Source organism: Procambarus clarkii, chromosome 86 (assembly GCF_040958095.1).
Source record: "Procambarus clarkii isolate CNS0578487 chromosome 86, FALCON_Pclarkii_2.0, whole genome shotgun sequence".
Classification (NCBI taxonomy): domain Eukaryota; kingdom Metazoa; phylum Arthropoda; class Malacostraca; order Decapoda; family Cambaridae; genus Procambarus; species Procambarus clarkii.
The window spans coordinates 5,628,639-5,646,972 of record NC_091235.1 but is presented as its reverse complement, the minus strand read 5'-3'; the positions used below and the strand labels follow the sequence as shown (position 1 = coordinate 5,646,972).

Here is an 18,334-nt window from a genome sequence, read left to right as displayed (position 1 = left end):
CCCTTCCAAGTGCTATATAGTCGTAATGGCTTGGCGCTTTCTCCTGATTAGTCCCTCTTTCGAATACATCTTATACTGCTAAACTAATCTAATCATCTATATTAACACTGTGGATGGAAGGGAGGGAATGGTCAGGGGAAAGCGCCAAGCCATTGCGACTATATATATACCATTGGGAAGGGGTCAGGATAAGGATTTGGGATGGGACGGAGGGAAGGAATGGTGCCCAACCACTTGTGGACGGTCGGGGATTGAACAATTTTTGCTCGCTTTCACAGTATAATTTTCTCTAACTTATATTTTTGTTGTTAGGAACGCTGAAAAATGCCCTGCTTAAAATTTAGCAGTTAAAGCTTAATACTTTTAGAAACTAAGAATGAAGGTAACGTTAGAAAGCCTGCACTGAGTAGCGGGCATCCGTCAATCTCAGGAGACTATGGAGTTGCGCTCTGGTTGTCGGTCTGGAGTGGCCTCTCCAGGGCGCAAAGCCAGAGTAGGTTGATACTGGGGAGAAGCTGTTACCCATGCAACAGGTCCTCCCTCTCCACGACCCCGAAAGTCTCCAATGGAAAGGTAAACGCCAATACGATTGGTTCCAGCGCCGTCGCAGGAACTGTCAGAACGAGGTTGGCGGCAACTATAGGCAGCTCGTATAGGCCTCGAGGGGTCATGAGGCAGCTCCTGCTATACCCAAACCTACCCATTCATGGGTAGGTCTACCTTTCACTTCAAGCAATTCAGCGACTCCATATAAATTGTGTTACTCCGGTACTCTGTTCCATAAATCAAGAACTCTGTGTCCAAGCCAATATTTACCTAGGTATTCCCAGAGTTTAAACTTAATTATAATATTATATATATATATATATATATATATATATATATATATATATATATATATATATATATATATATCAATCATTGTTTCAAGTTTTAATTCGCGTTAATAATGTATGCACTTTCTATTATCACAGCTCCTGCTATACCATTCATCCATTTTTATTTAATCATTCCCATTCTTGTTTCTCGCCCATCATCATCACCACCTAAATTAAGGTTTCTAAAGCATTAGAATGGTTTATAATATCCAGGATTAACTGTCATCAATTCTAAACATTTAATTGGTCCAGTCTGGTGTATGGAGGCCACAGCTGAACTACTTGATGTAAATAGGGCTCTAACTAGGGCAGGAAAAGATGAATAATGATTGGTATTAGATTCCCATAACTACCACCTAGTGTTATGACTCCTAGTATTCGTTTTATACATTATTTTCTTGGTGTAAGAGCCGTCGCATTCACTATTACCAATTTGAACATTGGCGTTACAGTGGTCCAACTTATAACTCTAAATTGTCTATCATATTCTAGACTTGGAAACATTCTGCCAATCATGTGTCCAATCAAAGTCTTTACAAGTCTTGTTGACCAGACCACACACTAGAAGGTGAAGGGACCACGACGTTTCGGTCCGTCCTGGACCATTCTCAAGTCGATTGACCATTCTCACAATCGACTTGAGAATTGTCCAGGACGGGCCAAAACGTCGTCGTCCCTTCACCTTCTAGTGTGTGGTCTGGTCAACATATTTTAGCCACGTTATTGTGACTCATCGCCTTTATAGGTCTTTTTGTAGCAGTTTGTAGTCTCTTGAATTTCTTCTCTACAACCATATTTTATTCAAAACACTGAGCATTATTTTCTTGAATTTCACATGAGGGCCACAAGCCAGTTCTACGTGATGGATACAGGTGAGGACTTGGGTCTTCACGGCAGGAATAAAGCTTTCTTCCCCTTCACAGACACCTAAGTACTTGGGCTGGACGGTAGAGCGACGGTCTCGATTCATGCAGGTTGGCGTTCAATCCCCGACCGTCCTTAAGTTGGTTGGACACCATTCCTTTCCTCCGTCCCATCCCAAATCCTTGTCCTGATCCCTTCCATGTGCTATATAGGTGTTTTGGCTTGGCGCTTTCCCTTGATACTTCCCTTCCCTTCGCAGACTTCGTGACGGATGAGTATAGGGGCCATGTGCCCAGCCTCCTCAGGGGGGTGTTGGGCCCCTAACATATGTAAGCGAGACAAAAGTTGGGCCCCTAACAAAAGTTTAGAGAGACTAGCCACAGTCATCTGACCTCGAACAATTTTGGCCTTATGGACATTGATATTATGAACAGTCACGTTAATATTACTGAAGTCTTTGTGACTTTAGGCGCTTAAGATTGCCGTGATAATTAGCTCAGATGAAAGACGGTGAGATGGGCAGCTCGTCCTCTTCACCTCCTCTTCTCACGCTAGGCTCGTTAAAGCAGCACCCACTTTCCCACCTCAAAAAACATTCATCAGTTATGAATTAAAATAAGTTTGTTCTCATATATAATTTAAGAGAAGGATATCCGGCGGTGCCCGGGTGCCCTTCTCTCGATCCTCGGAACTCCCACCCTTCCCCTTCTTGCCCCTTTCCCTCGTTCTCTCCCTCGCCCCTACCCCTGTTCCCCACCTCCCCCTGCCTCACGCCCCCCTCCTCCCCTCTTCCCTTTCATTAAATATAATATTAGGAAGCAATGAAACTACTTTGTTTAAAGAATTTTTTTTTTTTTTATTAAGATATGAGGTACATCTGCATTAGTGCAGCTACCCTAGACTATATAAAGTGGAGTACAGTGTGTCAAAAAAGCTAACTAGGTGATGCTAAAAAATCCCCATCACACAGGATGGTTAGTCATACAGAGGCATGTGATAAGCGGTCTGCACTGGCAGACTCCGGATGCATTTTGAGGATATCAACAACACAAGATTGAATAAGGTAGCAGTGGTAATACAAGTCCCCATCTCGCAGGATGGTTAGTCATACAGGGCCATGTGTTTAATAGCCTGCACTGGCAAATTTTGGGTATACTGTGAGGATATCTTCAAGAATACGAGAGTGAATAAAGTAATTGCTAAGCTCCAGGTACCTCATGCCAACTGGTCTGAAAGGTCTAATAACTGGGCATTCAGTGATGTAGTGCGGGAGATCATGCCGTAGTTCCTGCTCACAGAGTTTGCAACTGGAGTGCTCAGGATTGGGAGACCCGTCCCCTGCAGCCACCTGCCACAGGTAACGGTAACCCAACCTGATCCTTGCAACCACTGTGTCGCACAGTCTAGTGGACGTTTTGTGCTGTCCATAGATGTAGGTTTCAGATCTGAACAAATCATAGCTTTTTATACTAGTACTTTCAGGTCGTTGGGAGTCAGTAAGTTCTTTCCTATCAGATCTGAATGTTTGGACCAATACAGTTTTGACAGCAGAGATGGGGATACCTAGATCTAATTCAACTTCAAACTTGTTACACGCTAATTTGGCTGCAATGTCTGTCTCATTATGATGGGTTATATTTATGTGTGAAGGTATCCATACAAAGGAGATTCGAGACCCTTTACTCTGTGCATCAATTAGGTCATTTATAATTGGGAGTATGAGGTTCTTGCTGTCGATCTTCCAAGAGAAGTTTTCGATTGCTTGAAGAGCAGACTTTGAATCGCAGAATATTATTCCTCCTCCAATATTTTTTAATGTGCTGGTTGCTAAATGTAATGCTGCTAGTTCTGCTTGTGTGGAGGTCAACCAGTTGTTTAACCTGACACTGACAGACTTTGTGCAGATATTATTTCTATAAAACCTACATGCCGCTGCAGTCCGTCCAGTAGAAGACTGGACTGAGCCGTCGGTGTAGACACAGTGCTCGTGAGATCTTAGACTCTCGATGGAGGAGGCAATTGTTTCAAGAGTGACAGCTTTGAGAAGAGCAAGATTCTCATTATCTTTCTTGGTGACAGGTGTGTATGATACTTGAATGGTGGGGTACAGATAAAGAGGAATATCAGAGACTGGTAGATTGCACTTAAAAGGAATGTTAAGTTTAATGAGATTGTAAGCATTGTTTCTCAGCCAATTATCATAAAAGGAGTGAGTTGGTATGTCGGCACCAGTCAAAAGGGTGTTAACAGCACTAAATAATTTGTCTCTGAGCAATGTAGGAGATGTAGGATCTCTCATGACTTTGTTTAAAGAAATAGTTTTTTTCTGATAAAAACTCTTTGGGCATCTCAACCATTATTTCACACGTGACCAGAATTTAATTCATAAAAATCGGATGGGAGGGGATGGGATGGGATGGGAGGGGATGGGAGGGGATGGGAGGGGATGGGAGGGGATGGGATGGGATGGGATGGGATGGGATGGGATGGGAGGGGAGGGGATGGGAGGGGATGGGATGGGAGGGGATGGGAGGGGAGGGGATGGGATGGAAGGGGATGGGAGGCGTACGTGAATAATTAAAAATTTTCTTTAACTCGTGTAACTTGTGCTCATTCCCCGACCAGCCTATGTCTGTCCTGCCCCCCAGACCATTTAGCCTACAAATATTTTTAGTATGGCTAGCCGCAAGCGTCTGGCCTCCAACTTTGGACACTTTCTTATATAGATTATTATTACACATGAAAGTTCTGTGTAGAGTTAGACATAGTTTAAGTTACGTGCAGATTAGGTTAGGTGTTTAGCTTCTGTTGGAGTACGTGGGTGACGGGGATGCGATTTGAACAGAGGCTGTCATCGAAGCACTTTTCGAGAAGTGTTCGAACGTCATCAGTTGTGAGTAGTGTGTAAAGTGTTTTACATTCATAAACGGGGGGTTTGGCTGGTGGTAACGAGCAACTGGGCTTTATTGATGAGGTCGACACGACTCATCAATAAAGACTCACGCCTGATCACGGTAAAGATTTGACCCGAAATGATCTCCATTCACTTCGTCCTGTCCTGAATTAACCTAACGTACTATGAGAGAGAAACGTGGTATATCACAGTATATCACACAGGATAGCCTCAGGCGACAGGATGAGTGGCGTTGCCCAATAAACTCGCCTCGCGGGGCAAAATTAAAAAAATAATAATCCTCCCCTTTGTGGGTATGCGGCTGAGTAGTTCATTCCCATCACACTGTTGTTGGTTCGTATTTTGTTGTAGTTATTCCCCATTTTGCTGTAATTCGAAGGTGGACAGAACCCTCTTAAGAATGTCGGAATTGTTTCCCTGTGAACTCAACCAACTCTAAGCATCAATTGTTATTTCTCTTAGGCCTATTATCTTTGCGAGATGAATCTTGCTCCTACTTGGGCTAATATCTCTCTCATCTCCAGATCAGTATCCCTTTCTTGTGCTGTGTGTCAAGAGCCATAGCCATGTGATACTAGGCTACCGCTACCTGGTCATCATACCCCTTTCCCAAGACTATATGAAGGGTTATCTTGAGATGATTTCGGGGTTTAGCGGCCCGGTCCTCGACCAGGCCACCTTTTTGTTACACATACTCAGGAAGCAGCTCCGTAACAGCTGTCTAGCTCCCAGGTACCCGGCACCTGTCTAGCTCCCAGGTACCCGGCACCTGTCTAGCTCCCAGGTACCCGGCACCTGTCTAGCTCCCAGGTACCCGGCACCTGTCTAGCTCCCAGGTACCCGGCACCTGTCTAGCTCCCAGGTACCCGGCACCTGTCTAGCTCCCAGGTACCCGGCACCTGTCTAGCTCCCAGGTACCCGGCACCTGTCTAGCTCCCAGGTACCCGGCACCTGTCTAGCTCCCAGGTACCCGGCACCTGTCTAGCTCCCAGGTACCCGGCACCTGTCTAGCTCCCAGGTACCCGGCACCTGTCTAGCTCCCAGGTACCCGGCACCTGTCTAGCTCCCAGGTACCCGGCACCTGTCTAGCTCCCAGGTACCCGGCACCTGTCTAGCTCCCAGGTACCCGGCACCTGTCTAGCTCCCAGGTACCCGGCACCTGTCTAGCTCCCAGGTACCCGGCACCTGTCTAGCTCCCAGGTACCCGGCACCTGTCTAGCTCCCAGGTACCCGGCACCTGTCTAGCTCCCAGGTACCCGGCACCTGTCTAGCTCCCAGGTACCCGGCACCTGTCTAGCTCCCAGGTACCCGGCACCTGTCTAGCTCCCAGGTACCCGGCACCTGTCTAGCTCCCAGGTACCCGGCACCTGTCTAGCTCCCAGGTACCCGGCACCTGTCTAGCTCCCAGGTACCCGGCACCTGTCTAGCTCCCAGGTACCCGGCACCTGTCTAGCTCCCAGGTACCCGGCACCTGTCTAGCTCCCAGGTACCCGGCACCTGTCTAGCTCCCAGGTACCCGGCACCTGTCTAGCTCCCAGGTACCTGGCACCTGTCTAGCTCCCAGGTACCTGGCACCTGTCTAGCTCCCAGGAACCTGGCACCTGTCTAGCTCCCAGGTACCTGGCACCTGTCTAAAGCCTCTCCCATCCCACAGGATGGTCAGGTGTACAACGTAGGTGAACTGATGTAGCCTACACTGGCAAACTTGACCAGTAACTATACTCACTTTATGCTTTCCCACTAGTTAAGTAAACCCTTCCTGGTATCCCGGCGTAGTACCCAGCGGGGGAAATATGACTTATGCTCTGACACTACGCATGTGGGAAAGGCCGGAAGAGAAGGGTGGCGTGGGAGGGGAATGGGGGAAGGGTGGGGGGTTGAAAGCGGAAATAACATAGGAAGGAAAGATGTGAGAGGGGACAGAGGGAGAGTGGGGGGGGGGAGTGAAGAATGAATGAGTGTGAGAGGGAGTTTACATTGAGTGTGCTTTAGTTTGTATGCAGTGTATAAATGTGTGTATGAATATGTATATGTGCAAATATTTTGGGTATAAGTGCATGAATGTGCAGAATACCCCCGTTGAAGAGCAGAGGTGCAACAGGTACTCTGAGAGAGAACTATCAACATCAGAGGCCCGAGACTGTTCAACACGCTTCCACTACACATAAGGGGCATAACTGGCCGACCCCTCACAGTGTTCAAGAGAACTAGATAAGCACCTCCAAAGGATACCTGATCAACCAGGCTGTGATTCGTACGTCAGGCTGAGAGCAGCCGCGTCCAACAGCCTAGTTGACCGGTCCAGCAACCAGGCCTGGTCGACGACCGGGCCGCGGGGACGCTAAGGCCCCGAAACCACCTCAAGGTAAGGAAGCTTCAAATAAGACCCCAAAATTTCCTAACCAATCTCAGAAAAAACAAATTTTGCCTCTGAAAGTGTTTTTAATAATATTTGGCTATCCCTTGGAGCCAGCGGGACACATCCTACTCTCTAAATTTCACAAGCCTTGTTCCCAGCAGCAAAGGAAGTCTCGCCTACATCACGACGAATAGCCAAACACTCGTCTTTCCTGGGAAAGATGTGCGGTAATTTAAGTTATAAAACTCGTATGCAAGCGAATGTGTCCCAAAGCTAGTGAGCAGCGCGCAGCGTAACGTCCTCTCTCCACGGGCGTCGCGGCCACACTGGTGTCTCCCAGATAGTGTGGCCGTCAGTGGCGATGTGGACGGGTAGAGGGGCTCAGGGGATAGATGGGAAGGGGTAGAGGGGCTCTGGTGATAGACGGGAAGGGGTAGAGGGGCTCTGGGAGTGGACGGGAAGGGGTAGAGGGGCTCTGGGAGTGGAGAGATGGAAAGGGGAGCTCTGGGTATGGACAGGAAAAAGGGAAGGAGGCGGCTCTCTGTATGGACGGGAAGGATGGGTGTGGGTTGGCGCAGCCTAACTTTTACATAGGATAGAGAAGGATTAGAATAGAATGACGGAGAGAGAGAGAGTAGGGGAGGGATGGGTGCATGGGGGATGGAAGAGGGAGATAGGTTAAGGGCGGACCATTTAAGCAACGAGAAAAAAAAAAGGTGGAAGAGGGCCCAGTCGATCACTTATTATCGTCGACAAACACGTCCAACAACATCCGCCTCTCTTGTGTATATATATTTTTTTTTTACCACAGTCTATCCTCTTTGTTTACGTTTCTTCGAAGTTTAAACAAAGTAGACTTTTTTTTCGTAGGCAACTTTGTGTATCCTGGAAGTTGCCCGCAGGCTCGTGTGTCTTGATAGATAGATAGATAGATAGATAGATAGTTTACATCATTGGCAATCTGCTTTTCAAGCTATGAGGATTAAATATATAACAATTTTTTACAGTTGTTGGTACTAAGAGTTGATCTCCTTCAACGAGGCTTTTACACAACGACACTTGTTTACATAGGGGTCAAAGGTCATGACCTGTGACACACGCCGTGACACGCCTGTCTGTCATCTTGTACTGTCCTTAAGCACCTTCATTATGGCTATTATGTCTGCACTAGTCCCAAGCAGTTGATATGGAATCATGTGCTGGAGGAGGGGGTCTTGAGGGGGGGGGGGGAGATGGAGGGGGGGTAAGGGGGGGGGGAGATGGAGGGGGGGTAAGGGGGGGGGGGAGGGGCGCGGGGTGCGCGTGCGTGCGTGCGATCGCGGCGCGTCCTGGGTTATTTAGCGAGGTCCCGGGCACTGAGCTCCTCACACCAGCTCCCAGCGCCCTAAGAGCAACACCTCGCTCCGACATCTCTCACGCTCGGAGCTTATCCTTAACTCGTGTAAAAAGCTCGCCACTGAGCTTTCCGCCGTTGTTTAACCGGTTCGCACTTACATAAAGTGGTTGGAGGAACACTTTAATAGAACAGTGAACACCCATATAGTGCACTTTGGCGACCACTTATACGCAAGTGAATATTTAGTTTTGTCTCAGAGAGTGCAACCATTCCTTCGAGGACTACGCCAGACACCTCACCCTTCCCCCCGTCAACTTCCCACCTCCTTCAGTAGCGGCCAGCTCGTCTGGTCTCCTGCAGGATCAATCATGATTGCAACTGACCTCCGTCGGGAGTCGCTGAAGGCTACCAAGAACGTCCTCGGATCTATCAACTCTGCCATCGCAGACTCCCTCGCCCACGGCAAAAGGTAAACAATTCTGGCCCTAGGTGTTGAAAAATGGTAGCCTATGTTGTATGTGGAATATATGTGTGTGTGGAAGTCAGTGACAGGTGTGTGGTGTTAAGTGCGAGTGAGAGCCATATGTGTGTGGTGCCAAGTGTGTTGTCACATGTGGAGAGGGTGCCAAGTGTGTTGTCACATGTGGAGAGGGTGCACATTGTATTGTCACATGTGTAAGTGAATGCAAATTGTGTTGGCGGCCCACTTACACATGTGGCAAGTGTGTGGTCTTGGATCATACCAGTGCCAGGTGTGTGTGGTCATATGTGTAAGTGGGTGCCAAGTGTGAGGTCTTGGGAATTACCAGTGCCAGGTGAGAGGGGAGGGACACACACACACACCTGCGGGTGATGTTGAGACCAGAATGTGGTACAAAGATTGCTAAAGATTAAGCCACCCAAGAGGTGGCACGGGCATGAATAGCCCGTATGTGGTACAAACCTCAGGACAAGAACTTACAACTGACCTGACTTCAATCTATGACCTCGTAGCGTGATAGACCGACCCCTTTCACCCCCTCCCCGCACTGCTGAGGGGGTGTGTGACCGGTGACCTTCAATACGCTTGACAAGCCGCCGCACCCGAGCCGCGTCGTTGTCAACACCAAGACTTGGGGCTCGTTTCTTGGGCCGGGAGAGAGACAAGGACCTTAAGCATAATAATAAATTGTATTTAATATTGTATTTCTATACAACGCTAAAAAAAAGCTTTAGCTGAGGCCTCGTGGTGGTGAATCGCGTCTCTGACATTGTCTAGGGTGTTTACCCTCCGCTAACAATGTGTTCTGCTTGACGCTAGAAAGCTTTAGCTGAATATATTGTTATTGAGCAAGTTCATCCAGGAAGTTATATTTTGTTGAGATATTATTACTGGAATTTGTATGGTTGCTGTCTTTAGTGTGATGTTAATGATGTCTGGACATTATTAATTAAGGTGATATGCAGGTTGCTTTGCCTGTGGGGGGAGGGAAGATGCAGCTATGATGCATCATTGCGTATACCTGACGCAGGGGGGGGGGTGACGCAATCCTCTTGAGAACTGCGTAAGAGAGGCTCCTGCCACCCCCCTAGCAAGGCCCCTGCCACCCCCTAGCAAGGCTCCTGCCACCACCTAGCAAGGCCCCTGCCACCACCTAGCAAGGCTCCTACCACCCCCCTAGCAAGGCCCCTACCACCCCCCTAGCAAGGCCCCTGCCACCACCTAGCAAGGCCCCTGCCACCCCTAGCAAGGCCCCTGCCACCCCCTAGCAAGGCCCCTACCACCCCCCTAACAAGGCCCCTACCACCCCCCTAGCAAGGCCCCTACCACCCCCCTAGCAAGGCCCCTACCACCCCCCTAGCAAGGCCCCTGCCCCCCCCTAGCAAGGCCCCTGCCACCACCTAGCAAGGCCCCTGCCACCCCTAGCAAGGCCCCTGCCACCCCCTAGCAAGGCCCCTACCACCCCCCTAGCAAGGCCCCTACCACCCCCCTAGCAAGGCCCCTGCCCCCCCCCCCTAGCAAGGCCCCTGCCACCACCTAGCAAGGCCCCTGCCACCACCTAGCAAGGCCCCTGCCACCACCTAGCAAGGCTCTCCAAGACAAACAATAACTTCAACATGTTGGAGAATATATGTCAAGAGTACTTTCTTTGTAGGTTTCTTAATGATCACCACCATCTTACTCTTCATTGTTAATACTTAACCCGTGTCTCAAGGAGGCAGTAGTAGAGGGGGGGGGGTTAGTGGCCTCGTGGCCGGGCGGAACGGGGGGGGGAGGGGTAGAGAGGGGGTGGGAGGGGGTTTTTGTTGGTGATGACGCAGGCATGACGTCACTAGCTGCAGCTGCCCCCCCCTCCACCACACATATGTGGGGGCCACTATAGCACCACCTCCGTCTTAGCGGCACACTTTAGCGTCTCGTTGTAGTGAACGTTTGCGGTCCCGATGGGTGCACGCGCGGTCAGCGTCGACCCGCGTGTAGTGGCCGGTAGCGGCTTCCTTCCTGTTGAGTATGGGGGGGGGGGAGGGTAAGGCTTCCTGTTGAGTAGGGGGGGGGGGTCGTGTCGTACAGTTTGGACGAGCCGATCATTGTGGCGTTCCGGAGGGGGGGCAGCTCTCCCCTCCCGCTCCCTATTTATTTACTGCCCCCCCCCCTCCATCAGGCAGCCTCGTCACCGCGCCAAGATAACGCGATAAGACAGACGCAGCTGTTATCCTCCCTCAGGCCTCTCACTATCGGTTACGCTGGCAGCTCCATACACCCAGCCGGATGATTCTGTCGGAAAATCCGACACCATTTAATATATCATACAGATAATTGCTGTTGTATAAGCAAGTTAACCCATAGAAAACGTAACTTGTAGTGGAATTACCATCTAAAGAAAACGGGATATCATCACCACATACCATTATAATTCACCAGCTATTCTGCTGGGAATTATTCTTAAATACATTAGTCTTTGGACTTTACCATCATAAAAACATCTTATATAAATTAACTTAATTATCAATATTAAAGTAGAGTAAATGTGACCCTTCTATCACGTTCCGAAATCTGGACAATGTAAGCCAGGCGTCAGAGTGAGGAGGAGGGCAGCCATTGTTGTTTATTGAGACCAGAGGCTCACACGGGAGCAAATTCGGCTCCTGTTAAATTTACTTGGACGTAGTGTTATGGAACCCAAAGGTGTAACATTGTCAACACGCTGTCTACAAATACAAGTTAAGTGTCTATCCGAAACCCGTTTATCATTCATTTATGGCCATTAATGTCAGGATATAGGGTTAGCCGGTTAGAACGCGAAATCGCCTCAAACTAAAGGTAATTAAGCCAGGTCTTTCATGTTCCATGTACTGTATACAGTTTTCTCTGAAATACTTGTCATATATAGGTTTCTGGCTTCACAGCTAGCGCACTTTTGACAGGTCAAGACGAGGATGCAAGATTATGTGCACCAGTTACTGGGTGATGGAAGCTACCTCAAAGAGGATAATTTGGTGTCTACACCCTAGTTATACCTGGTGGACTAACCTGCTGTACTATAAGATAAGGAACCTCATCAATGTATGTAGCTATTACTGTAGTTTGATTGGCTGCATATATATTAATATAATAACCCCCCCTAATGTGTAGAGGATCGATTTGTGAGATTAAGAGATTATTGCAGAAATACAGTCCACTTATCATTATACAAATTGCTATCGAAGTATATAAATTAACGTAAATATAAATTCATATAAATTAAATAAATATAAATCTCACAGGTCGGTTCCCACATTATTTGGTCCTTCGAACCGGATAACGGATTATTTGATCCTATGAACCCACATTTGGTCATCTTAGTACCGGATGAACCAGTTAACCAGTGGATTCATTAAATATCTAGTGCAGTGTGATTTAAACAAAGCCAGCAGTCATGACGGCGGCGTTGCCTCGTGCGAGTTCACGAGCCCCGCTAAGTTCAGATCTGCCTCATCAGCGGTTTCATGCACACCCACAGATATTTGGTGGCGTGTTATTTCGTGAAATGACAGCGCTAATATAGAAACCAACCAAATTAGTGACTGTGTCTTCGCGAGATTGTTCACGGATTTCGTGGTGTTACATTTCGCGAGAGATTATCCACGAATTTTGTGGACTTTATTTCGCGAGGTCACTAATAACATTTAATACTTCTAGATAATATTAGAAGTTTCATAGAGGCTAATTAAGAGGCTATTATCAATAATTGTGTATATTATTTCTCCAAGATAGAGAATTATTTAATATATATTGCACTAGTGATCACAGTATAATATTTACTAATTGCCAACCCACAACAGGGTAGGATATTAACCATTGACTAGTTGAACTATTATCGTTCATCCTAGTCCCATTATTACCATAGTCAGTTGTACTATATTGAACAACCTAACACCATTAATGAATGGTCCAGACCCTATTTTGGGTGTAATTTTTATCAACTCGAATTGAGTTGTGTATATATAATAATTACTTATGATCATTACACCTTTGAGTGATTAATTAGTGTCTCTACCATCCTGGGGTGATATAGAAGAGCTAACCTAAAGGTACTTCCAGTGACACTGGTTTATCACTCAAATCATTAGTGTGTATGATTGTATATATATAATGTGTATTAATTTTAAGTGCTAACCTCTAGTAGAGGTAGGATTATTGCCTAGTGAGTGCAGAATTTACCCTAGGCTACCATTAGTGTTTGTTCAGTATTATGAGCAGCCCAAGTACAAGTCCCACAAGGCTTCACCAACTAGCCAGTATGGATAATGCAGGGAGAATGAAAAGAACCCTTGCAGGTCTTAAAGGCCACTTAACAAGACAGATCAAGAAATGTGAAGATTTGTCACAACAATCTCAAGTTGATTATGCTGACCTGGAAAGCTATTATCAAGCAGCTGCAGGTAAATTTGAGCAAATCAAATGCCAAATAGCGGTCCTTGTGGGGACAGACTACTACCATCAATTCATCGGTAGCCCTACTAAATATCAGGGTATAACCATGTTAAACTCTGCAGGAGGTAAATTACTCTCAGGCCCAGTATCAAGCCTGAGGAGACCTATGCCTGCAGATAAACAATACCAATAGAAAACTAAATTTGTCAGCTGATTATATTTCTCCAGTAGCATTATACTAAGGAGATTACAGCTGACTATACCAACAGAGGTTGATGTTAGTATCATCATTTAAAGCTGAAGAGGAGTTCATGAGGCCTCAGTGGCAAATCAGTGAACAGTAGCCTAAAACAGCTACAAGTCACTGCGACCAATGTCACTGAACCCACTGCAGTCTCAGAACCATACTTTACTTTAATGATGAGCTATTCAATCTTCTGAATCAATTAACTAAATTAAACCCTAATAAATCTGATGACTGATTTGATACATTTATTATTTAATCAAGATGTATTCCATGGGCCTCAGTGTTTATATATCAGTGACCAGTTACCTGAAGAAACTTCAAGTTATATCTAATGTCACTGATCTCACTGCAGTCCCTGAATCATACTTGACTGTAGTACTTGATCACATCCAGTCTTCTGGGTTAAATAATATGTAATAAGGCTTGAATATTAGCCTTTCAAGAGTTGACAGGGAAATGAAATCGCATTAGACTTCTAATCCCTGCAACTCTAGTACGGGACATCCGTCCTGTACGAACAGACACACAAATGTGTGATTACTAACTACTAACATCAAATTAATCAAATAATTCGAAGGAGGAGTATCGGTGTTCGTCTGTTCTAAAGAGGACTTCGACCCGTGAGCAGCCCCCTGGGGAATTATGTCGGAAAATCCGACACCATTTAATATATCATACAGATAATTGCTGTTGTATAAGCAAGTTAACCCATAGAAAACGTAACTTGTAGTGGAATTACCATCTAAAGAAAACGGGATATCATCACCACATACCATTATAATTCACCAGCTATTCTGCTGGGAATTATTCTTAAATAGATTCATCCGGCCCTGCAACACTCATCACCGCCCCCTAGCGCCTGTCCGGCCCACGGGTGATGGCCTATAGGTGGCCCAGGCTGGCCTATAGGTGGCCCAGGGTGGCCTATAGGTGACCCAGGGTGGCCTATAGGTGGCCCAGGGTGGCCTATAGGTGGCCCAGGGTGGCCTATAGGTGGCCCAGGGTGGCCCAGGGTGGCGTATAGGTGGCCCAGGGTGGCCACACGCCTCTTGCCACTGGCCGTCTAGGTCCGGCTGTGGACCAGGCCAGCGTGGGCGGCATCGCCATGCCTCGAACCTCTGCCAACCTCATCTGCTCCCGGAACCTCCAGGCAACCTCTCCACCCTCTTAACGCCCCCCTCCCTCTCTCTCTCCCCCCCCTCTCTCTCTCTCTCTCTCTCGTCTCTTCCACATTCTTTATTCTCTCATATGCACATTTCTCTCGTATCTTCGGATTCCGGTTATGTATATCGTCATTTTCCACCATACTGGGCGTCTCCATAGGCCCGTCTAGGCCTATAGCTGGCGCTCCTCGGGATCACATAAGCCTATGGGGGGGTTCGAGCCCTGGAACTTGGAGAGGAGGAGGGGGGGGGGGCTCGGCGGGACGTATTCACTCGAGCGAGGGACATCCTCAAGGTACCCCAGGTAATTGTCTTACAATCAGATCCCTGAGTATTGTTAGGTACACTCATGATTGGAGGTGTGGGGTAGTTGGAAGGGCTCGAACCTGCGTCATCTCGATTGTGGGATGGGGGGGTGTTCAACGTCTTTCAATCGTCTGTCTGTCTTTGGCACTATATGTCTTCTGTGATGGGGTTTGGCGACACCTGCTTGACTCCCGGTATCTTTCTTCCGCAGGAGTGACATGCGGCTGCGGATAGGATGGCTGCGGCGCCGCGGCGAGGCGCAGGTCAGCGTCAGGCCGCAGCCCGAGGAGGCGCAGGGCTGGGCTGACAGCTTCCACAACCTCATGGCCTCAAAATGTAAGTATATTCCACCAGTGTTGTGTACAAGTGCTTCATCTTATATGGCTGTTGCTCGATGTTCTTGCACGGTGGTCAGGTGTAGGGGGGTGTGGGGGTGTGTAGGGGGGGGTATGTAGGCAGGTGTGGGGGTGTGTAGGCAGGTGTAGGGGGGGTGTAGGCAGGTGTGGGGGGTGTAGGCAGGTGTGGGAGGGGGTGTAGGCAGGTGTGGAGGGGGTGTAGGCAGGTGTGGAGGGGGTGTAGGCAGGCGTGGGGGGGGGTGTAGGCAGGTGTGGGGGGGTGTGTAGGCAGGTGTGCGGTGTGTAGGCAGGTGTGGGGTGTGTAGGCAGGTGTGGGGTGTGTAGGCAGGTGTGGGGGTGTGTAGGCAGGTGTCGGGGGGTGTAGGAGGGGTGTACGCAGGTGTAGGAGGGGTGTAGGCAGGTGTAGGGATGGGTAGCCAGGAGCGGAGAAAACCCCGCACTATTACACATTTTCACTAAATAAAGTGGTTAGGCTCTGTCAACTTTCTCGAGATAGGGAGTCTCCTGGTCCTATTTGGCGAGTCATAGTACACACAGCCCCCGACGGTGTGGTGGTGGTGTGGCACCGTATAGAGCGTTGAGGGCCACGTCTGGCCCGCCTCGTGAGGCAGGAGAGGGCCACGTCTGGCCCGCCTCGTGAGGCAGGAGGGGGCCACGTCTGGCCCGCCTCGTGAGGCAGGAGGGGGCCACGTCTGGCCCGCCTCGTGAGGCAGGAGGGGGCCACGTCTGGCCCGCCTCGTGAGGCAGGAGGGGGCCACGTCTGGCCCGCCTCGTGAGGCAGGAGGGGGCCACGTCTGGCCCGCCTCGTGAGGCAGGAGGGGGCCACGTCTGGCCCGCCTCGTGAGGCAAGAAAGGGCAGCAGGCGTGTCTCAAAACATATGAGGTCAGCGGTGTGTGTGGGGCTTTGATGTAGGGCAGGGAAAAGAAATCGGGTGCATGAATTTAACGAGACGAATCTGTGAACATTTGGAATTTGGCCGTCAACATCAAGAGAGAGAATGATGGGGATAAAAGCGGGCCTCCACGACCTGCCCCACATTCCATCAGTCCTGAGATTGTTGAAGATCCAAGCTGAGGGAGGGAATGTGGGCACGCCTGTTGAAGCCCCCTCCTGTGGGCACGCCTGTTGAAGCCCCCCTTCTGTGGGCACGCCTGTTGAAGCCCCCTCCTGTGGGCACGCCTGTTGAAGCCCCCCTCTTCTGTGGGCACGCCTGTTGAAGCCCCCCCTTCTGTGGGCACGCCTGTTGAAGCCCCCCCCCCTTTTGTGGGCACGCCTGTTGAAGCCCCCCTCCTGTGGGCACGCCCGTTGAAGCCCCCCTCCTGTGGGCACGCCCGTTGAAGCCCCCCCCTTCTGTGGGCACGCCTGTTGAAGCCCCCCCCTCTTGTGGGCACGCCTGTTGAAGCCCTCTCCCCCACCACCCTCCTAAACACACTTCCCAGACATGCTCTAGCCCCTACAGCACCCACACAGACCACCTTCACCTCGACACACAAACATCTAAACAATTCTTACTAGTGGCTGACGATTTCTCGGAAATTTTCTATATAAACGACATGTGTTATAGCCATCAAAGGGAAGTGTGGCGGCTTCAGAAACCACCTCCTAAAACGACCTAATCAACTTCATTTAGATGCCGAGATCCTTGGCAACAGTTGTGGCAGCAGGTGGGAGCGAGAATAGCAAGTCCCGTGGTGAGTGGGGGGCCGAACTGGCCATTTTTGTGGACCTTTTTAGTGCTCAAAATATGAAGGGAGTGAAGCGTAGGTGCACAAGGTCGGGGCGTCAAGGCTGTCGTAGCCGCCCTCTACCTTCTCAGGGGTCTCTCGGGAGGGACAAAATCGCCGTTGAACTTGTAAACATAAAAAAATAAAGTAATAATAAGCAAACCTATCTAGAGCGACGCAGTGCCAGTGGGTGGAGGTGCAGCTGTGGGGCCACGGAAGCATGCGTGGGTCGCAGGTGTGGGCCGCTGAGGTAGACTGGGCCACGAGTGTGGTCCGCGAGGAGGGCCACAGACCATCATCACCAATGATACCCGTTAAATGTTTACATAAAATAGAATCTGTGCTCGTATCAAGGATAAGGAGGCATTTGGCAGTGATTTCATTGTTTGCATGGGTACGCACCTGGGAGAGACTGCACGCACGTGCGCGCACACACACGCACACACACACGTGCGGGAATGTGGCAGTGATGGCGCCACGACTCGTCTATAGTGTGGGTGACAGCTAGGAACAAATCAGTGTTGGAGTTGCAAGGTCGCTTGAGCGTCTTAAGCTTAGCTCTGTGTAGAGTGTGCAAGACACTGTGTAGATCGTGCCAAATAATAAATAATGCATTGAGGTATTGCACCAAATATTGCAAATATTCTTGATATTACTTCTTGTCCCCACCTGGTGTGTGTCTTCAAGAATTAACCCTACAATTTTCTTCATCTTAACAGATGGTCAGGCGCTCTTCAAAGCCTTCCTGCAGAGGGAATTCAGTGAGGAGAATGTGGAGTTCTGGCTGGCAGTGGAGGACTTCAAGAAGACACGCGTGGCAAAGATGCCCTCCAAAGCCTCCAAGATTCACTCCGACTACGTTGCAGTTCAGGCACCTAAAGAGGTGAGTTGGCCTCTACATGTTGTCCTTAGAGTGTACGTTGGAGCGTTTCAAGAGCCCATTGTCCTTGGTCGTGCTGGCTGCTTTAAGATGATGTACACTGTAGTGTACACAACGTTCAGTAACGACGACAAGCCAGTACAGTCATTGACGGGGCTCTTGATGAACGCAATGTACATCACTAAGTACTCTACGTACTGGGTCGAATATGCGAGAAATAAGGAGGAAGAGAGTGTGTGTGTGTGTGTGTGTGTGTGTGTGTGTGTGTGTGTGTGTGTGTGTGTGTGTGTGTGTGTGTGTGTGTGTGTGTTCACTCGCCTGGTGTTACACACACCACACACACACACACTTCCTACTCTGTTTTTATTTTCTCTTATTTGTAATTCGAAATGTGTGAAGGTATTTATTGCGT

General features: G+C 48.9%; 1 protein-coding gene across 1 annotated transcript in view; it reads left to right on the top strand.

Annotated features, from left to right (window-relative positions):
* The window catches only part of LOC123768759 (regulator of G-protein signaling 3), a 449,023-nt gene that overhangs the window by 428,554 nt on the left and 2,135 nt on the right, over positions 1–18,334 (top strand). The window contains exons 3-4 of the mRNA XM_045759533.2: positions 15,173–15,297; positions 17,762–17,925. Of these exons, the coding sequence (XP_045615489.1) occupies positions 15,173–15,297; positions 17,762–17,925 (289 nt within the window). The remainder of the gene's footprint in view (positions 1–15,172; positions 15,298–17,761; positions 17,926–18,334) is intronic.